Source organism: Citrus sinensis, chromosome 1 (genome assembly GCF_022201045.2).
Source record: "Citrus sinensis cultivar Valencia sweet orange chromosome 1, DVS_A1.0, whole genome shotgun sequence".
Classification (NCBI taxonomy): domain Eukaryota; kingdom Viridiplantae; phylum Streptophyta; class Magnoliopsida; order Sapindales; family Rutaceae; genus Citrus; species Citrus sinensis.
Window position 1 is genome coordinate 16,069,377 of NC_068556.1, and position 17,829 is coordinate 16,087,205.

The 17,829-nt window shown below is 33.8% G+C and overlaps 2 protein-coding genes across 2 annotated transcripts; both read left to right on the forward strand.

Moving 5' to 3' along the window:
* Nucleotides 1-6,635: 6,635 nt before the first annotated feature.
* On the forward strand, nt 6,636-7,899 carry LOC127903631 (uncharacterized). Its single transcript, XM_052443902.1, has 2 exons — nt 6,636-6,997; nt 7,083-7,899. The coding sequence occupies exons 1-2, from the start codon at nt 6,636-6,638 to the stop codon at nt 7,897-7,899; spliced, it is 1,179 nt and encodes a 392-aa protein (XP_052299862.1).
* An 8,102-nt stretch (nt 7,900-16,001) lies between these two features.
* LOC107177946 (malonyl-CoA:anthocyanidin 5-O-glucoside-6''-O-malonyltransferase-like) lies at nt 16,002-17,570 on the forward strand. The gene has a single exon (XM_025101244.2). The coding sequence runs from the start codon at nt 16,111-16,113 to the stop codon at nt 17,161-17,163; it is 1,053 nt and encodes a 350-aa protein (XP_024957012.1). The 5' UTR covers nt 16,002-16,110; the 3' UTR covers nt 17,164-17,570.
* The last annotated feature ends 259 nt before the right edge of the window (nt 17,571-17,829 follow it).

Genomic DNA, 17,829 nt, shown 5'->3' on the forward strand with positions numbered 1-17,829 from the left:
ACGTTTTCGCCATTATCAATTTACCACCATTCCGTTAGAAAAACGTTAATGTTTAACAGAAAATGAGTTAAAAGTCGATTTTACCCCCAAGAGAATAAAAGATAATTTTACCCTTTGAGAAGAAAGAAATAATGAACAAAAATAAGATTTAGAAAACAAGTAAAAATTGTAATTAATAAAAAATAATGAATAATATGTAGACTGACAATAAACGGCAAAGAACAATTAATAAAAATTTATGATTCAAAATTAATATTATAACCGATGAAATTCAAGTATTGATCACAACTAAAAATAATAAAAATTTACAATAACAATAACAATTAATAAGATTTAGAAAACAACTGAAATTTCTAATTATAAAAATAATGAAGAATATGCAAAATTATGACAAACAACAAAAATAATAATAAAAAATTCTGCTTCAAAATTAATATTATAATCTATGAAATTCAAGCATTAATCACAATTAAAAACAATAACAATTTAATTAAAGGAAAAAATTAATGAGAGAGAGGGCCAATTTTAGGGTTATCAATTTCCTAATTCTCTAATTATTTCCCTTGAATTTTTTTTACTTTGTTTTATTGTTTGTTTTACACTTGCAATCGAGTGTTTTGGCTTCAATAGGAAATGTCTTTGATGCCCTTATGACATCAGCAAAACATCAGCAAATTTTTAACTTTTTTAATGGAATGGTGGTAAATTGATAACGGCGCAAATGTTTGGTGGTAAAATCCTCTTTTCGCCAAACCGTGGTACTGACATGATATGTCAGAATAACTTTGATGGTAAAATGATAATATCTCAAAACAAAATTAAAGCAATAACAAATAAATTAATCACAATATAAAAAGATAAGGAAAGAGAGATTCAAACACAGAGAGTTTTACGTGGTTCGGCCAACCTCGCCTACGTTCACGCCTCCAAGCTTTCCGGGCATGAGGATTTCACTAAGCAAGCCTCCAAGACTTCAAATATTTACAACTAACTTTCAAGTTGTCAATGAACCTTTACAACAAGAGATTATCCCCAATCTCTTAACCCAAGTGTATCCCAACACTTACAATCACTCAAAGTAAAGATTATAAATTTGTTCTTCACTCACACAATACTTAAGATTACAAATCAATGCCCAATATGTGAATAAATGAAGTAAGAATGTGCTTAAAGCTTTATGAAGGTTGTATTCTCAGTTATGAGCTCAATGATAGCGTTGTGATCAACCTTTGTTTGAATTTGAATGAGCTTATTTATAGTTGGAGCTGAAAAATAGCCATTATTACTTGTCTCCCATAATCAAATCGCCGTTAGCCACTAACGGTTAACCGTTTGTACTGGTCAAAGTTACCGTTTAAGCCAAATTTTAAATAAACAGTTGACCGTTTGTCACTACCCTTTCACCTTTAATTTTCAGAGACCTGCAAAACAAATTTATGTTATCCGTTCTTGCTTGAACGGTTAAAAGTTAGCATAAAATGACACTCTAAAAATTATCGGTTAGTCGTTTGAAGGTAACGGTTCACCGGTTATTTCCAGTGACCTGCAAAACGAAATAGCCTTATCCGTTTAAGTTAAACGGTACAAGATTAATACAAGCTTCTATTCTAGAATTTATTGGTTAATCGTTTGCTATAAATGGTTCATCGTTTAATTCCAGTGACCTTCCCAGGCCATTTATGTTTTTCGTTTCTGCTAACTGGTTAGAGCTTAAACAATTGTCCCTCTCTGGATTTTATCGGTTAACCGTTTAAAAGTAAATGATTCACCGTTTACTTCCTGAATCACATGTTTAGCCAAATATCATAAGGAATCATTTTCCAATTAAAGTATATTTAACTATACATCTTTCATGAACACAATTGGAATGATTATATGGCTTTTGTTTATTAATAAATAGCACTAACATTTTAATCAAACACATTTAAATTTTGTTATCATCAAAATAAATATAATTAACATATTCATGTTAACAATACTGTGTCCAGGGTGTAAGCATGGCACAACTCACCAACTCCCATATGAGAAGTCAGAGTTTAAAGTAAAAGAACCATTAAAACTGATACACTTTAACGTGTTTGGGTCTATCAAGTAACGTTTTATCAACGGCATGCAATATATGGTCACATTCATCGATGGCTTCTCCAAGTATATCTGGGTATTCTTTATGAAAGAAAAATTTAATACTTTTCAAAGTTTAAGGAATTCAGAGACAAAGCCAAAGGAGAAGTAAGGAAGAAGGTTTATAGCCCACGAACAGACAATGAAGGAGAGTGTACATGATACGAGTTCTCCTAATATTTTCAAAACTATAAGATACACCATCAATTCACTTGCGCCAATACACCACAACAAAATGGCATAGTAGAATGAAAGAACCAGCATCTAGTGGAGATCTATTAGAGTATAACATATGCGAAGAATGTACTAAGGAGGTTTTAAGCCGAAGATGTGAAGATAACGGCTCATATATGAACAGAATTTCTCAACCAAAATTAGGGTTCATATCACCTTACGACAAGCTGTGGATTGTGAAGCTTATAGGAAGCCACTTTTGTATATTCGAATATATGTGCTATGTCTTCGTGCCAAGCTAATTGCAAAGAAAATTTGACAAAAAGGGGATTCATTGTATTTTTTTCAGGTATGAAATGTAGAAGAAATATGGAGGTGTTGTGATCTTATTAGTGGATGATGCTATGCAACACAAAATGTGATGTTTGATGAAGCATTTTAGTGGTGGTCCTGAGAAAAAAAAAAAGAGCTACCAGATTTAAAAGAAATTAAAGATCAAATGAAGGAACAAATTATCAAAATTCGCTCAAGTAAAAAAGAGTCTCAGGATTTTGATAATCCAAGAGATGAGAGCATGACGAGGCCAAAGTCCTTAGAAGATAGGTGTTAACCAGAGCCCTATTGAAGGCAAAAAACCAAGTGAATCAAAACTAAGAACTCCTGAATCTCAACTTAGAAGATCCCAAGAAGTGAGGAAGCCAAATCTTAGGTACATTAGTGCAGCGGCTGTAAAAGAAGAAAAAATAAAATAACGTGAGACGTTTAAAGAAGTAGGAGCGAATTCTCATTGAATGAAGGCGATAGAAGAAGAAATTATCGCACTGAAGTAGAATCAGACTTAGGATTTGGATCTAAAACCAAAGGAGATCCAAATCCAATATCTTGCAAATGGGCGTATGAGATTAAGAAGCATCTAGATGGTTCAGTTGAAAGGTACAAGGCTAGGTTGGTAGCTCAAGGATTCTCATGATAATACAGGCTAGACCATCATGAAATATTTAGTCTAGTAGCAAAGCTCACAACAGTAAGAGTCCTACTTGCACTCGCAGCCATAAGGGAATGAAAATTGTGGCAGATTGATGTAAAAAATGCTTTCCTACATCAAGTATTGAATTGAGAGATTTATATGAACCAACTAAGAGGATTTGAGAATAAAGCTCATCTGGAGTATGTATGCAAATTGAGAAAGGCACTTTACAGTTTGAAGTAATCACTGAGGGCATAATATGGTAAGATTGCTGAATTTCTAGCTCAGAATAGTTATTCAATAGTGCATGTAGACTCTAGCTTGTTTGTCAAAGCTAGTAAAAGAAAGTTAGCAATTATACTAGTATACGTGGATGATTTGATTTTTACTGGTGACGATGAACAAGAGAGAACTTATCAGTTCCCTTTTAGATGAAAGAGTTTAGTTAACTTAAGCACTTCCTTGGTCTAGAGGTTGATCAAATAGAAAAGTGGATATTTCTTTGCCAACAGAAATATGCTAAAGACTTACTAAAGAAGTCCATTGGAATGCAAGCCAATCTCAACTCCAATGGAAGTCAATGTAAAATTGTGTACACACGAAGGTAAAGATTTACAAGATAGAATGATGTATCGATAATTGGTAGGTAGTTTAATCTATCTAACACTGATTCGGCTATGCATTTCATATGTAGTAGGTGTAATAAGTTGGTACATGCAAAATCCAAAAAAGCCTTACTTGGAAGTGGTTCGACGAATACTAAGATATGAAAAGTACATTGACTATGATCTATTGTACAAGAAAAGTGAAAATTGCAAGTTGACTGGCTATTGTGACGCTGACTACGTTGGAGATCGTGATACATGAAGATCAATTACTAGGTATGTTTTCATAATTAGATTTGGAACAACTCTTGGTGTAGTAAGAGACAACTAACTGTATCACTATCAACCATAGAAGTAGAGTATAGAGTAGCAGCGATGGCTGCCTAAGAAAGTACTTGGTTGATGTAGTTGATGAAAGATCTACATCAACCAACAAATTACACAGTACCATTGTATTGCGATAATCAATCAGCAATCAGCTTGGCAAAAAATCAAGTTTTCCATGCAAGAACTAAGCATGTGGAGGTCTATTATCACTTCATCAGGGTAAAGTTAAGATGAAGTTGAGATGTGGTACGTTAAGACAAATGATCAAGTTACGGATTTGTTTACAAATAGCACTAGAAAGTTTGAAGAGTTTCGCCAACAGCTCAATATGGATTGAAGGATGAAATTTGGTGTTAAGGGGGAGTGTTAAAAGTCTAAGAATAATTTCATGATCCAATTACACTTGTCCAAACCTAATTTCAAAGCTCAATCCATGGAAGTTTCAAGAATTGTGTAAAGAATGAGAGATGACTCTAATCCAAAAATATCTAAAAGAGGTGAAAATATCTAAATCTAGAAAACTGTTGAATATTTGATGATATTTATAAAATGTGGTTGTTAAATTTTTGTAATTTAATATTTAAATAGTTTGTATTAGTTCTAGGATACTATAAATACCTTTAACCTATTTGTTGTACGCATCAAGTGAAGAGTGAAAAATTAAAGGAAAGAAAGAAGAGTGAGCCGTGAGTGGTATAGTGTCTCTCTCTTCTAAAATATCAATTAAGTCCTTCTCTTTAGTAAAATTTTTCTGTTGTCTAAATAGTTTTAGTTTTGAGTAGTTTAGTCCTCCTTAGTTTTCAACACACTCGACTACTTTACATCAAATTGCTAGCTTTACTACTTGTATATGGGAACATCTTTCGAGCCATTGATGCTCCCATTTAAAATATCACAATACTTGTTAATTAAACAATGACAACTATAATTTTGATCATTGTAATTGACATCCTCTAGCTATCTCCTTTATTTTCAACTACTGCCTTCTGTAGTTAATTTAATTAATTAAATTGGCTAAGTCAATAGAGGGAATACGGATCTTAAACTTAGGAAATGTATCATGTTATGCGCTAAGAGATTGTCCCAGTGCTAAACAAGTTTATTCTTATTTGATCCCCCATGAGAACAAGCATCAATTTTTTAGTATGAACATACAAGATTGGCTAATATATAATTTAAGGAATTTGTGTTTGGAGTCCTAATTTGGAGGCTTTGGTTTTGATGCAATCAATTTGTCCATGCATTACTTAAACTCAAAACACTTGCTGCTGCGACTCTGTTTTTTCTGCCACATTTGAGGTCAGTTTCAAACTTTTGTGCATGTGATTTACTGTTATTGTTATTAAAACTAAGAATGTGCATTTTTTTTAGTTTCTGAAATAAACTGTTAGCTCCATTTCTTAACTTTGAGCAATAAGTTAGTTGATTTTGAATGTACTAAAATATGAAATTTGATTTTAGCTTTTGCCTTTGTGATTAGGAGATGATTGTTTGGGTGTTATATTGGCTGAATGACTGTGTATTTAGTGGTTACAAACTATTTACATCTCTTTTTCATGTAAAGAGAGGTAAATTTTGTTATATAATCCTACTTGTTTATTTATTCTGTTTTGGTTGGACGATTTGTAATAGAGACAATGACTATGATATGAATTAATTAAGCTCGTGGTTGTGAGTATTTTGAGATTGTATAAAGTTGATGATTTGTGTTTGATTCAATAAAGAAATGCTTGTTTTAAAGTAGTTCTGCATGTTGTATTTGAAGTTAAAAAATTATTTATAGAATCTTAAAAAATGGCTTGCAAAGTGGTATGAAGACATTATTTATTTGAACTCTTAACTTTTGTTAGTTACTTGACTTATGAATTAGTTCGACTACTTAAAAAGCCATTAGCACCCATCTTACCTATTAATCTCCTATTTAAGTTTCAAAACTTATTTTGTTTCAATTTCAGGATTTTGTCTAAATTATTATTATAATTAATGATTTATAGGGCTATTAATGATTTTCTAGAATTATAAGTTTATTATTACAACTATAATCATAATAACATTGAACTTTAAATTAATCATGCAATTTAATTAAACTTAAACTGACATTACATATGTGAACAGGTAAAATATTTGAAATGGACAGAAGTTGGATAACTTGTGATAGATTGTCTGTAGAGTATCGTTCTGGAGTTGCTGATTTCTTAGATTTTGCCATTTTGAATGCTAAAAATCGAATGTCAATTAGATGTCCTTGCACCTTTTGTTGTACTATGGAGTTTCATACTCCTCAACAAGTGAAGGATCATTTATTTGAAAAAGGTTTTCTCCCAAGATATATTGTTTGGACTTGGCATGGTGAGACTGACTCTAAATCTACATTTACAAACTGTGAAGATCATTCACATAGTCAAAGATTTAGATGTCATGATTACAGTAATATAATTGACATGGTCGAAGATGCTTACAAGCATTGTGATAGAGTTCCTAGTTCTTTTAAGGATATGCTTGAAGATGCTGAAAAGCCTTTATACCCGGGTGCAAAACATTCAAAGTTATCTAGTTTAATGAGACTTTACAATGTGAAAGGGAACTATGGGTGGTCCGATAAAGGGTTTTCTGCTTTGTTAGAAGTCCTTGCTGATATTTTGCCAAATAATAATACTCGACCTATGTCAATGTATGAGGTTAAGAAAACAATGAATGTGCTAGGCTTAGAGTATGAAAAAATACATGCATGTCCAAATGACTGCATTTTGTATAGGAATGAATTTGCTGATCTTGCTGAATGCCCAAATTGTGGAGCATCTAGGTATCAAAAAAAAAAAAGATAGCTCAACAAAATTTAGAAAAGGGGTTCCTAAAAAGGTATTATGGTATTTTCCACATATTCCTAGGTTGAAAAGATTGTTTCAATCACCACAAACAGCTCAAAATTTAACATGGCATGCTAATAAAAGAATTAGAGATGGCAAACTTCGCCACCCAGCAGACTCACCAGTCTGGCAATTAATTGACAATAAGTGGCCAAAATTTGCACAAGAACCTAGAAATCTCCGTTTAGCTCTCTCAACTGATGGGGTTAACCCACATAGTACACTTAGCACTACTTATAGTTGTTGGCCTGTTATATTAATAACATATAATCTTCCTCCATGGTTGTGTATGAAGAGAAAGTTTTTGATGTTGTCACTTTTGATATCTGGCCCTAAACAACCTGGAAATGATCTAGATGTATACCTAGCACCTTTGATTGAGGACTTAAAAACTCTATGGGATGTAGGTATTGATGTTTATGATTCTTATAGAAAAGAAACTTTTAATTTACGGGCTGTCTTGATGTGGACAATTAGTGACTTTCCAGCATACGGAAACCTCTCTGGTTGTACTGTTAAGGGCTATTATGCTTGCCCAATTTGTGGGATAGACACTTGTGCATGTTGGCTACCACATAGTAGGAAAATGTCATATATGGGCCATCGCCGCTTTCTACCACTTGGTCACCTATTTCGGAAACTGAAAAAGGTTTTTAATGGGAAGCAAGAGTGGAATGAGCCTCCTAAAACTTTTTCTGGTGAGGAAATCTTTAATATGGTGGAAGATATAGATATTAAGTTCGAGAAAAAGAAGGCCAAAAAGCGGAAACATGATGGCAGTGGTGGTGATGAGAACATAACTGAAAAATTGTACAAAAAAAAGTCAATCTTTTTTTAGTTAGATTATTGGAAGCATTTATTAGTTCGCCATCAATTAGATGTGATGCACATTGAAAAAAATGTGTGCGAAAACATATATGGCACATTACTTCATCAACCAGGCAAAACAAAAGATGGGATTAATGCTAGAAAAGATCTTGAGTCTTTAAAGATCAGGGGAAAACTAGTTCCTGATGAAATAAACAAAAAAAACAAAGTCCTACCTCCAGCTCTTTATACTTTGAGTAAAAAAGAAAAAAAACAGTTTTGTGAAACCTTGCTGAGTGTGAAAGTCCCTGATGGGTATTCTTCCAATGTCCAAAACCTTGTTTCAATAGATGATTGTCGGCTTCAAGGCCTTAAATCCCATGACTGTCATACTTTGATGCAACAATTTCTACCACTAGCCATTCAAAACTGTTTGCCTATAAATGTGAGAACGGCCATAATCAGAATGTGCTTCTTTTTTAATACATTGTGCTGTAAAGTGGTAGATCCTAATACTCTTGACCAATTTCAAGAGGAACTTGTAATCACTTTATGCTTACTGCAGCAGTACTTCCCACCTAGCTTTTTTGACATAATGATCCATTTAACAGTCCACTTAGTTGAACAAGTTAGGTTATGTGGGCCTGTTTATCTTCGATGGATGTATCCTTTTGAGAGACAAATGAAAACTCTCAAGGATTATGTTCGTAATCGCTACCGCCCTGAGGGTTGTATTGTAGAAAGTTATATTGCAGAAGAAGCACTTGCATTTTGTGCTGAGTACCTCTCAAATTGTGATGTTATTGGGCTACCTACTGGTTGTCCAACTGATTTATCTATCGAAAAGCCTTTGGGAGGTGCAAACATAAAGGTGGTTGATGATCCTTTGTTGGCACAAGCACACTGGTGTGTTCTAATGAACACCCCTGAAATCCAAATATATATCGAGTAAGTTGTTAATTTTTCAAAAAAATATTACTATTGTATTATTAGATTAATATACTAGTTTTTAAATCTTAATATGTTTCACTGTAGGGAGCATATGCATTATTTGGCATCAAGAAACCCCTATAAGGCAAAAACAAATCTGTGGTTGTAAAATGAACACATACGAACATTTTCTGGTTGGTTACAAGCAAAGGTTAGAATTACTTAACTAAATACAATATAGGATATAAACTTAACAAGATTTTTCTACATGTTACTAATTACTGTACTTGTTAAATTAATTTATAGGTGGCACATGATAAAGCAAATAATGTGCCGATTGACGAAATAGTGTGCTGGTTAGCAAACAAACCACGCTCAAACGTGGTGACCTTCTCTGGCTACGAGATAAATGGCTTCAATTTTACAACGAGGGACCGAGACTGTAATCGTGTGACCCAAAATAGTGGTGTTAGGGTTGTTGCTAACACTCTACAGATTTCAAGCTCAAAAGATAAAAGTCCTCATTTTGGAGACATGACGTTTTATGGAGTCATTGATGAGATTTGGCAGCTTGATTATCTAATGGTTAAAAAAACACTTTTCAAGTGTGATTGGGTAGATGATAGAGGGGTTTGCACTGACAATTTAGGTTTCACTGTAGTTGATTTAAATCGGATTGGCTATAAATCTGATTGCTTTATTATGGCTTGTCATGCAAAGCAAGTATTTTATGTAAAGGACCAGCTAGATAATAATAAATCAATAGTTTGTTCAGTGACCGACAAAGCTTATAAGTTAAATGGGGAAAGATGTGAAGACGTGGATGTATTTTCTCTATTATCTAACAAACTTCCAGTATGTGAGTTGGATGAGAAAGATGATGAAGGAATTTATGACAGAAAATATTGTGATGCTATTCCAATAGATATTGATTTAGAAAATCAGTGAATGCATTATTGTAGTTAGTTTCCAGCAACAATTTTCACAGTTTTCCAGTAAGTGATTTATTTATTTCTTTATATGCTATTGCTCTTGTATTAACTTATTAATCTAAATGATATACTTATTTATTTTAATCATTTTCAGGATTGTAGGAGATGGCTGACGATGTTGAGTTCACTCTTCTGGAGCTCAACGGAAGACCAAGGAGAAGAAAATAAACAAAAAAAAAAGGTTTGCAAAAACAAGAAGTTAAGTCATGAGGTTGCAATTGAGTACAATTCTTATGGTGTTCCAGTTGGAAAGGGAAGAAATGATCTTAGGAGTTACATTGGAGTCATTGTACGTGAAACAATTTCAATTTTACTTGATGATTGGAGGCGTGTGCCACTGGAGATGAAGGAAACTTTATGGGTTCATTTTCAGGTTTTGTTTTCTTGTTTCATAGTATGTTTAAAGATTTTATATAACTTCCAGATTTTTTTAAAGTTGTTTCTAATCCATGTTATTGGTTGACAGAAAAAATTCAAATTGACCTTGAAATGCAAAAGCCAAGTATTAAAGTGGATGGGGGTTGCATCAAGAAACTTTCGATGTGAACTGGCAACTGAATTCGTTCTACCTAACAAGGACGATCGAAAGTCACTAAGGTTGCCTCCTATTGAATATCCAAGCATTAAAAAAGAAGATTGGAAACTTTTTGTTGACAAAGTTTTGTCTGAACAATTTCAGGTGTGTTGTTTGTTAATATTACCTGATTTAATTGTTGGTAGTTACTAATAATCAGTGGTAACTTTTTATTCTTCATATAAACTGTTTGTGCAGGAAAAAAGTAAGAAGGCAAAAGACAAAAGAGCAAAGAATGTCTACAACCATCGCTTGGGTAGCACAGGATATGGTAGCATGTTGTATAGAAAAGTAAGTGTGGTAATATGGAGTAATTACAGTAACATAAGTAATCTAATGCGTATAATATAATAGAATCAATTATTTATGTTTTATGTCACCTTGTAACAGAAAAAAGAGAGTGGAGTTTCTGAGCGGGAGATTGATCGCAGTGAAGCTTGGTTAATGGCACGAGCAGACCGAGATGGCAAATATGCTTCTGATGTGACGCCAATTGCTGAGAAAATAGTAAGTCACTTGTATACTTAATTCTTATGCATTTTCTATATAATATGTGTGTGTGGGGGTAGATATTAACGTACATATATACTGCTTTTTGTAATAATTGTATGGCAACATTTACAATTGACAGAAACTCAGTAAGATTTCATCAGAACTTATTTCTTCACATATTAAAAAGTTAAAACTTGTTTGAGGTGTTGTCTTGTAATATTTTATGTAGTTTCAATTTGAACTGTATATGGATTTGCTCTTTGTTAAAGATTCAAGAAGGATATTAGTTTAGTTTAGCTGCTGTCTTGTACTCGTAATTGCGGATTTACAATATTTTTTTTTTGTAGAATGAGCTGAAGTGTCAGGTTGAACAAGGAACATTCCAATCACAAGGGTCACATGACATTCTAGGTGAAGCTCTTTAGAAGCAGCCAAATGGAAGTAGGGTGCAAGGAGTGGGGCAATTCGTCACCCCATCTATGTACTTTCATGTCCCTGATGCCACTGAGTTAGCAAGAGAAAGAAAGATGTATCAAGAGAGTTTCCAATTCATGTCTGCTCAATTAGAACGCATGAATGCAAGGTTAAATGCATATAGCAATACTGAAGTTGAAAGTCCTAACTTTCCTAAGCCCAAAACTTCCACTGGTGTTCAGATTGACAATGATCAACAATCCCCTAAAACTCTTGGAAAAAGAAAGGTATATGGCCTGTTACATGTCATTATTTTATTTCCATTTGTATATGCATGTATTACTACTAATGGAATGTATTTTGATTATTGCATAGGCTGATTTCCCATCGGGTAAGTCGACTCCAAAATCTGTGAAGAGTAAAATCAAGGACAGTCCCACCACAATTTCCCAAGCAACTCCTCAACAAACCCCCGAAAAAGTAGAGTGTGAAATTACTTCAAAGCCCACACCGAGAAGATCTCCTCGACTAACTCCTAAAGTACTAGATAGGCAGTTCTCCTGTCATGACAAAGTACCCAACAAAGAACCACCAGTCATCATACCAGTAGAAGTAGCCAAAAAAGAACCCAGAGTCATCATACCAGCAGAAGTAGCCAAAAAAGAACCCAGAGTCATCAGACCAGCAGCAAAAGACCTCAATGTACGTGTGAAGAATACACGGGCAGCAGCACGATCAAGAAAGAATGATAGGAGTGAATATATGAACATGTTCATCGAGAATTCTTTACCTCGGTTGATCAGGATTCGGCATGACACAGCAACCTTTGGTGAAATTTGGGAAACACACTTGGACAAAATGATTTGTGCTGAAATCATCGAGTTTAAAGAGGTCTCAAACTGCATTATTAACATATGGATCAAGTACGGTAAATCATAACTTATGTTTTAGTAAACTTGGCCCTATTATTTTGTTTCCTATATTCAAACTTACTTCGTTATATATATTTGTTTCCTCTTAGACACCTGTATGAGGAGATGGAGAGCACTGGAAGTACTAAACCAGTTCAGTTTGGGCTTTTTGAGAAGCTATATCCAAGGGTCAGTTTCAAAAACAGGACTCAATACATTTCAAAACTGTTAGGCTTGGCAGAATTGGGACAAGTCATCGTATTCCCATATAACCCTGGGTATAACCTTTTTCATTTGCTAGTTATATTCTTTAATTTGTAGATTAATCACTTTTACTTGTAATTCATGTGTGAGAACAATTTTTACTTTGTTTAGTGCCCACTGGGTGTTATTGGCAATTGATATGGTGAGACGTACAACCTATTACCTTGATCCTTTGGAAGGTAGTCCTGATGAAGAGCTAATGCAGATTGTCAATCAGTTAAGTTTGTTATTTGTATCTTTGATCATGCTATTTTATTTTTATGTCTTATGCTAATTATTTGCTAACGTTAGCTATGTCTCTTAATTGTAGGGGGATTCGAATACATCAGAGTTTAAATTCTGATACAAAGGCCAATGTTCAATGGATACCTGTCAAGGTAAAAATCAGACAAACCTAACTAATTATTGTTAATGTACAGTAAAAAATTAATGTAATTTTGATCTTGTAGTGTCCGAGGCAGCCGAGCAGCTTTGAATGTGGTTACTATGTGATGAAATACATGCAAGATATCATCACAAATGTGAACGTTCTGAAAAATAATGTAAGTATTGAAAATGATTTTTACAATACTGTATCATATTGTTTTAATTTATTGTGAAATGAATCAGCGCAAACACCTGTGTGCTTCTTTACAGTTATCTTTTTATTGCGTATTGTATGCATTTTATAAACTGTGAGGGTACTTATAATGGTGACTATGTTGCATACTGTTGAATAGATTATATGAATATCCATATAGACATGAATTAGGATTTGGGATATAGACAATGTACTGCATATCCCAACACAAAACAATTGTTTGGGTTGCAAAGTAGTTGTTAGTGGGGATGTGCTATGGTGTCGTTGCTTGTACTTTACTTTGATGAGGATAAGTTGTCATTCTAATTAAGGTTTTGTATCTACATCCATATTTGTATTAAATCGCGTACTGTTGGGGTTCACAAGTTGCTTCGGCTATCAAATATTATTGTTGTTGGGGTTCACAAGTTGTTTTTTTTTTTTGGAATTACCATGATCAGGATGTTCAGTATTTACCTATATAATTTTGGATAAAACAGTAACATTGTTGGAGTTTATTTGTTGGCTTTAATTGTTAACACACAAATGTATTTAAATGAATGATAATTAAGTAGTTTAGTCAAGGATTTTCGGTGAATAACTTGTTGTTTTCAAATTAAAGTTCAAGGGAGTTGAGGAATACACTGTCAAGGACCTCTCGCGACTTCGTGATCAGTGGGCTACATACGTTGCCAAGTTAATTACAGCCTACAATCGCGAGGTAACATACAAGTAATTTATGATTATTTTTCCTTAAAACAAATCTGTGACTTATTTTTTGTGGTGTGCTAATTGATTTTATATACTTGTAGGTGGAAAAAAAATGAAGGCATATGCAGACTCCAAAATCAGTGACATTGTTATCTGTTTTTTCTTCTTGGCTAAATTTTCCGAAATTAATTTAGTACTTTATCGTGTATACTACTTGTTCAAAGCTTAATTTAGTACTTGAACTTATTTTTTACCCCCAAACAATGATGTATTTGAACTATTTTAATTTAACTGATGTATTTGAAATGTGTATTATGTGAATTGCATTACAAGATTTGGTATGTTTAATATATTTTGGGTTTATTTTAATTGTAAAATAAACATGAATAATGTGATTAAAAAAAATAAAACACAACCGGTATAGCACCGTTAATACTGACACTAATTATTTAAATGACAATAAGAATTTTTGATGTTACTGAGTCAGTGGATTCCGGATACTATAGTCACATAAATCAGTGACATGTAAATAGTATCATTAAATGCTAACGCGATTGAGTCACTATCCTTGTAACTCTCTAGTGACACAAAATACTGACATAGAAATAGTATCAACTGGTACTAACATCATAGTATCACTATGGCGGTGATACTATAGTGACACAAAATACTGACACAAAAATCACTGACACCAAAGATTAGTGTCAGTGTGTTCTGGCTTGAGCATTACTGACACAATTAACAAGTATCAGCAAAAGTAATTACTGACACTAAATTGGTGTCAGTAAAGCCTATTTTTCTAGTAGTGAAAGTTATGCCAAATGCATATGCCTCTCATTAAGGAGATTAAAGATTTGCTAAATAGGAACTGGCAAGTGATTATCATGCTTGCTTCAGAGAAACCAACTTTGCAGCAAACTTTTTTTGCTAATGTTTGCACTTTCCTTACCTGTTGGGCTGAATATTTTGAACTCACCTCCGAATGAGGCTGACTTATGGCTCAATCATGATTGTCTTGGATGTTACACCCTCGTTTCGTCTTGCCTTAGCTTTGGCTAGGCACGTTAATGTCCAAAAAAAAAAAAAAAAAGATGTATCATGTTATGCGCTCATATGACATGTGAAACAAGTCTGCATCATAGATTGAATAATTTATTTGTCTGTTCGGTGTAAATAAAAATTCTTAGTTTCAGTTTTTCTGCCTAGCCAAGACATTACTTGATCCAAAGTCATCTTTGATTTTGCATTTTTCCCTTTGTCTCTCTCCTTTGTCCTTTTCCGGTGAAACTTTTATATTCTGAATTAAAGATATATATATATATATATATGAAGAGTCAGTTTTTAATTAGGGAATCTAAAGTTTATTCAAGATTTGTTTATAACATTGTAAACAACACCCTGGACTTTATAAAATTCAAGCTTTTCGGTGTTAAATTGAAATATGTTTTCCTTTTGCATTTCAAGCCTAAAAATTTCAGATTTAAAAAATCTGCAGGCTTAGATCGATCATTTGGAAATAATCCATCATTGCATCAGTTGTTAAAATACAAACTTTGGAAGTGGACGAAGCTAAAAATGATTTTAGGGATATTCTTAGACGATTTTTAAATTTGTTGTGCCCACATTAGATGAAATCATGAAAGTTTTATTTAACAATATCACAGTGCACTAGTTGGTCTTTACCACCAAGTTTTCTTTATTGCAATGGATTGAATGTGCAAGCTGATTTGGAAGTTTGTTACCAACCTATTATTTTAACATGTTATCTATTTGGAATGAAGTGAGGAAAATCTGTATGACGAACGCATTATATAGTATAATAAGATCAATTCATTGCTTAAAGGAGATTAATAATTAATTTGAAGCGGCAATATCAATGTTTTTATGAAAGCCAAAACACAAGAGATTTCCGAGGCCCACAATTTTAATTTATTTTTATTTTATTTATTTATTTTTCAAGTCAAGAAATCTCATCTAATTAACAAAAATATAATTTACATTTAAGATATTAACAAATGACTGGTACTTATCATTATTCAAGAGAACAGTACTTGGGAAAAAAATTTTGAAAACAGATTTTTATTTTGACAAAAATATTAAGAACTTAATAAAAATTTTTGCTGAATTTCTAAAAATTCCTTTTAAACATGATCTACATTTATCCCATTTTGCCGAAAATTTGCTGTTGGAAAAAGGCGTTTCTGCATGATTGAGAAGTTTAAAAAGTTTTTTTATTAACATATTTTCAAAAGTAGTTTTAATAAAATTTTGAAAGGCCAATTTTCACCAATACAACATCTCTTTCACTTCTTCACTTCTTGCCTCCTGTGACCCTTTTCTCTTCATTGCTATCAGAGCTACAGCGCTTTTCTCCTGCTACCTCCATATCGCTACCATGGCAGCAACTCATAACTTGGTAAGACTAGATGAGGTTACCAAAATCACCCCATTCCCCAACTCAACGACATCATTTCATCTTCCTCTCACATACTTTGACACATTTTGGATCCTCACCCCTCCTGTTGAACGCCTCTTCTTTTATGAAGTCGCTCACTTAACATCCGAAATTTTCAACTTAACAATCCTCCCCAAGCTCAAGCACTCCCTTTCTCTCACTCTCTTCCATTATCTCCCTCTCGCCGGTCACCTAACGTGGCCTTCAGATGCCGAGAAACCAGCCATATACTACTCCCCAAACGACGGCGTTTCAGTCACGGTGGCTGTGTCCAACGCCGACTTCAATATACTTGCTAGTGATGGAATTCGAGAAGCTGCTGAATTTCGTCCTCTGACGCCGCAGTTAGTTATATCTGAGGACAAAGCAGAGGCAGTGGCTATACAAATAACATTATTTCCAAATGAAGGCTTTTCAATTGGTATTTCATTTCACCACGTAGTTGCTGATGGGAAAAGTTCAACAACATTCATGAAAGCTTGGGCTTATTTATGTAAATTAAAAGCAACTGAAAAAAATCCTTATTTGTTATCACCTGACCTAACGCCATCTTTTGACCGGACTGTCATCAAAGACACCAAAGGGCTTGACATGGTCTACTTGAAGAGCATGCTAGCTGCTATCGGCTCAGATTCATCAAGAAGTTTAAAACATGATTTTTCAGCAGGGCTTGTCAATCAAAACAATTTGGTTCGAGCTACATTTAAGTTGACTCGTGAAGATATAAACAAACTGCGGTACAAGGTACTTTCTATAAATGGAAATCAATACGAAGTAGGACAATCAAAACAGCTTCATTTATCGACTTTTGTACTTTCGTTATCTTATGCATACGTTTGCATGGTTAAAGCAAATGGAGAAGAGGCCAGTACAAATGTTGTTTTTGGATTCCCAGCTAATTGTAGGACCGTTTGGATCCTCCGGTTCCGGTTAATTATTTCGGTAATTGTGTTGAATCACTTGCCATGGCTGCGAAGGCAAGTGATTTCATGACCGAAAATGGGATTGCTTTTGTTGCCGAGAAATTAAGTGATCTGAGCAAAGGGCTTGAAGGGGACGATATTAAAGGGTCTAAGAGGAAGATTGTGAAGTTAATCAGGATGTATACACAACAACCAGCACTGGTGCTATCGGTAGCCGGGTCAACCCATTTTGGCTTGTACGAGTCGGATTTCGGGTGGTTTAGGCCCGAAGAAAGTGGAGATTGTGTCGGTAGACAAGACAGGAACTATTGCTATGTCAGATTGTAGAGACAGAGATGGAGGTGGGGTTGTTCAGGTTGGTGCCGTTTTGGGCAAGCTAAAAATGGAGCTATTTGCTTCCTTGTTTGTTGATGGTTTGAAGTGAAGTGTGATGTAAATTTTATATAACCAGTAATGATATTTGGTCAGAAATTTTTGAACGGAAAAATTTGACAGAATGTTGAAAAAATTTGTCATGACTTCTTTGGGTGTAATATATAACTGTTAAAAGTAACTATAGAAAAACCCAAAAAACTAGAAAAGAGAAAAATTTTCTTCATATGAAAAATAAATCAATTTATTTGTAGCCTAAAAAGGAAAAATATAAATTGTGTAGAATGATCCACTATCAAAACACAGAAAATATAACTGCAATTCAAAGACAGAATATTGAGGATGCTTGGGTCCGAAGTTGGCA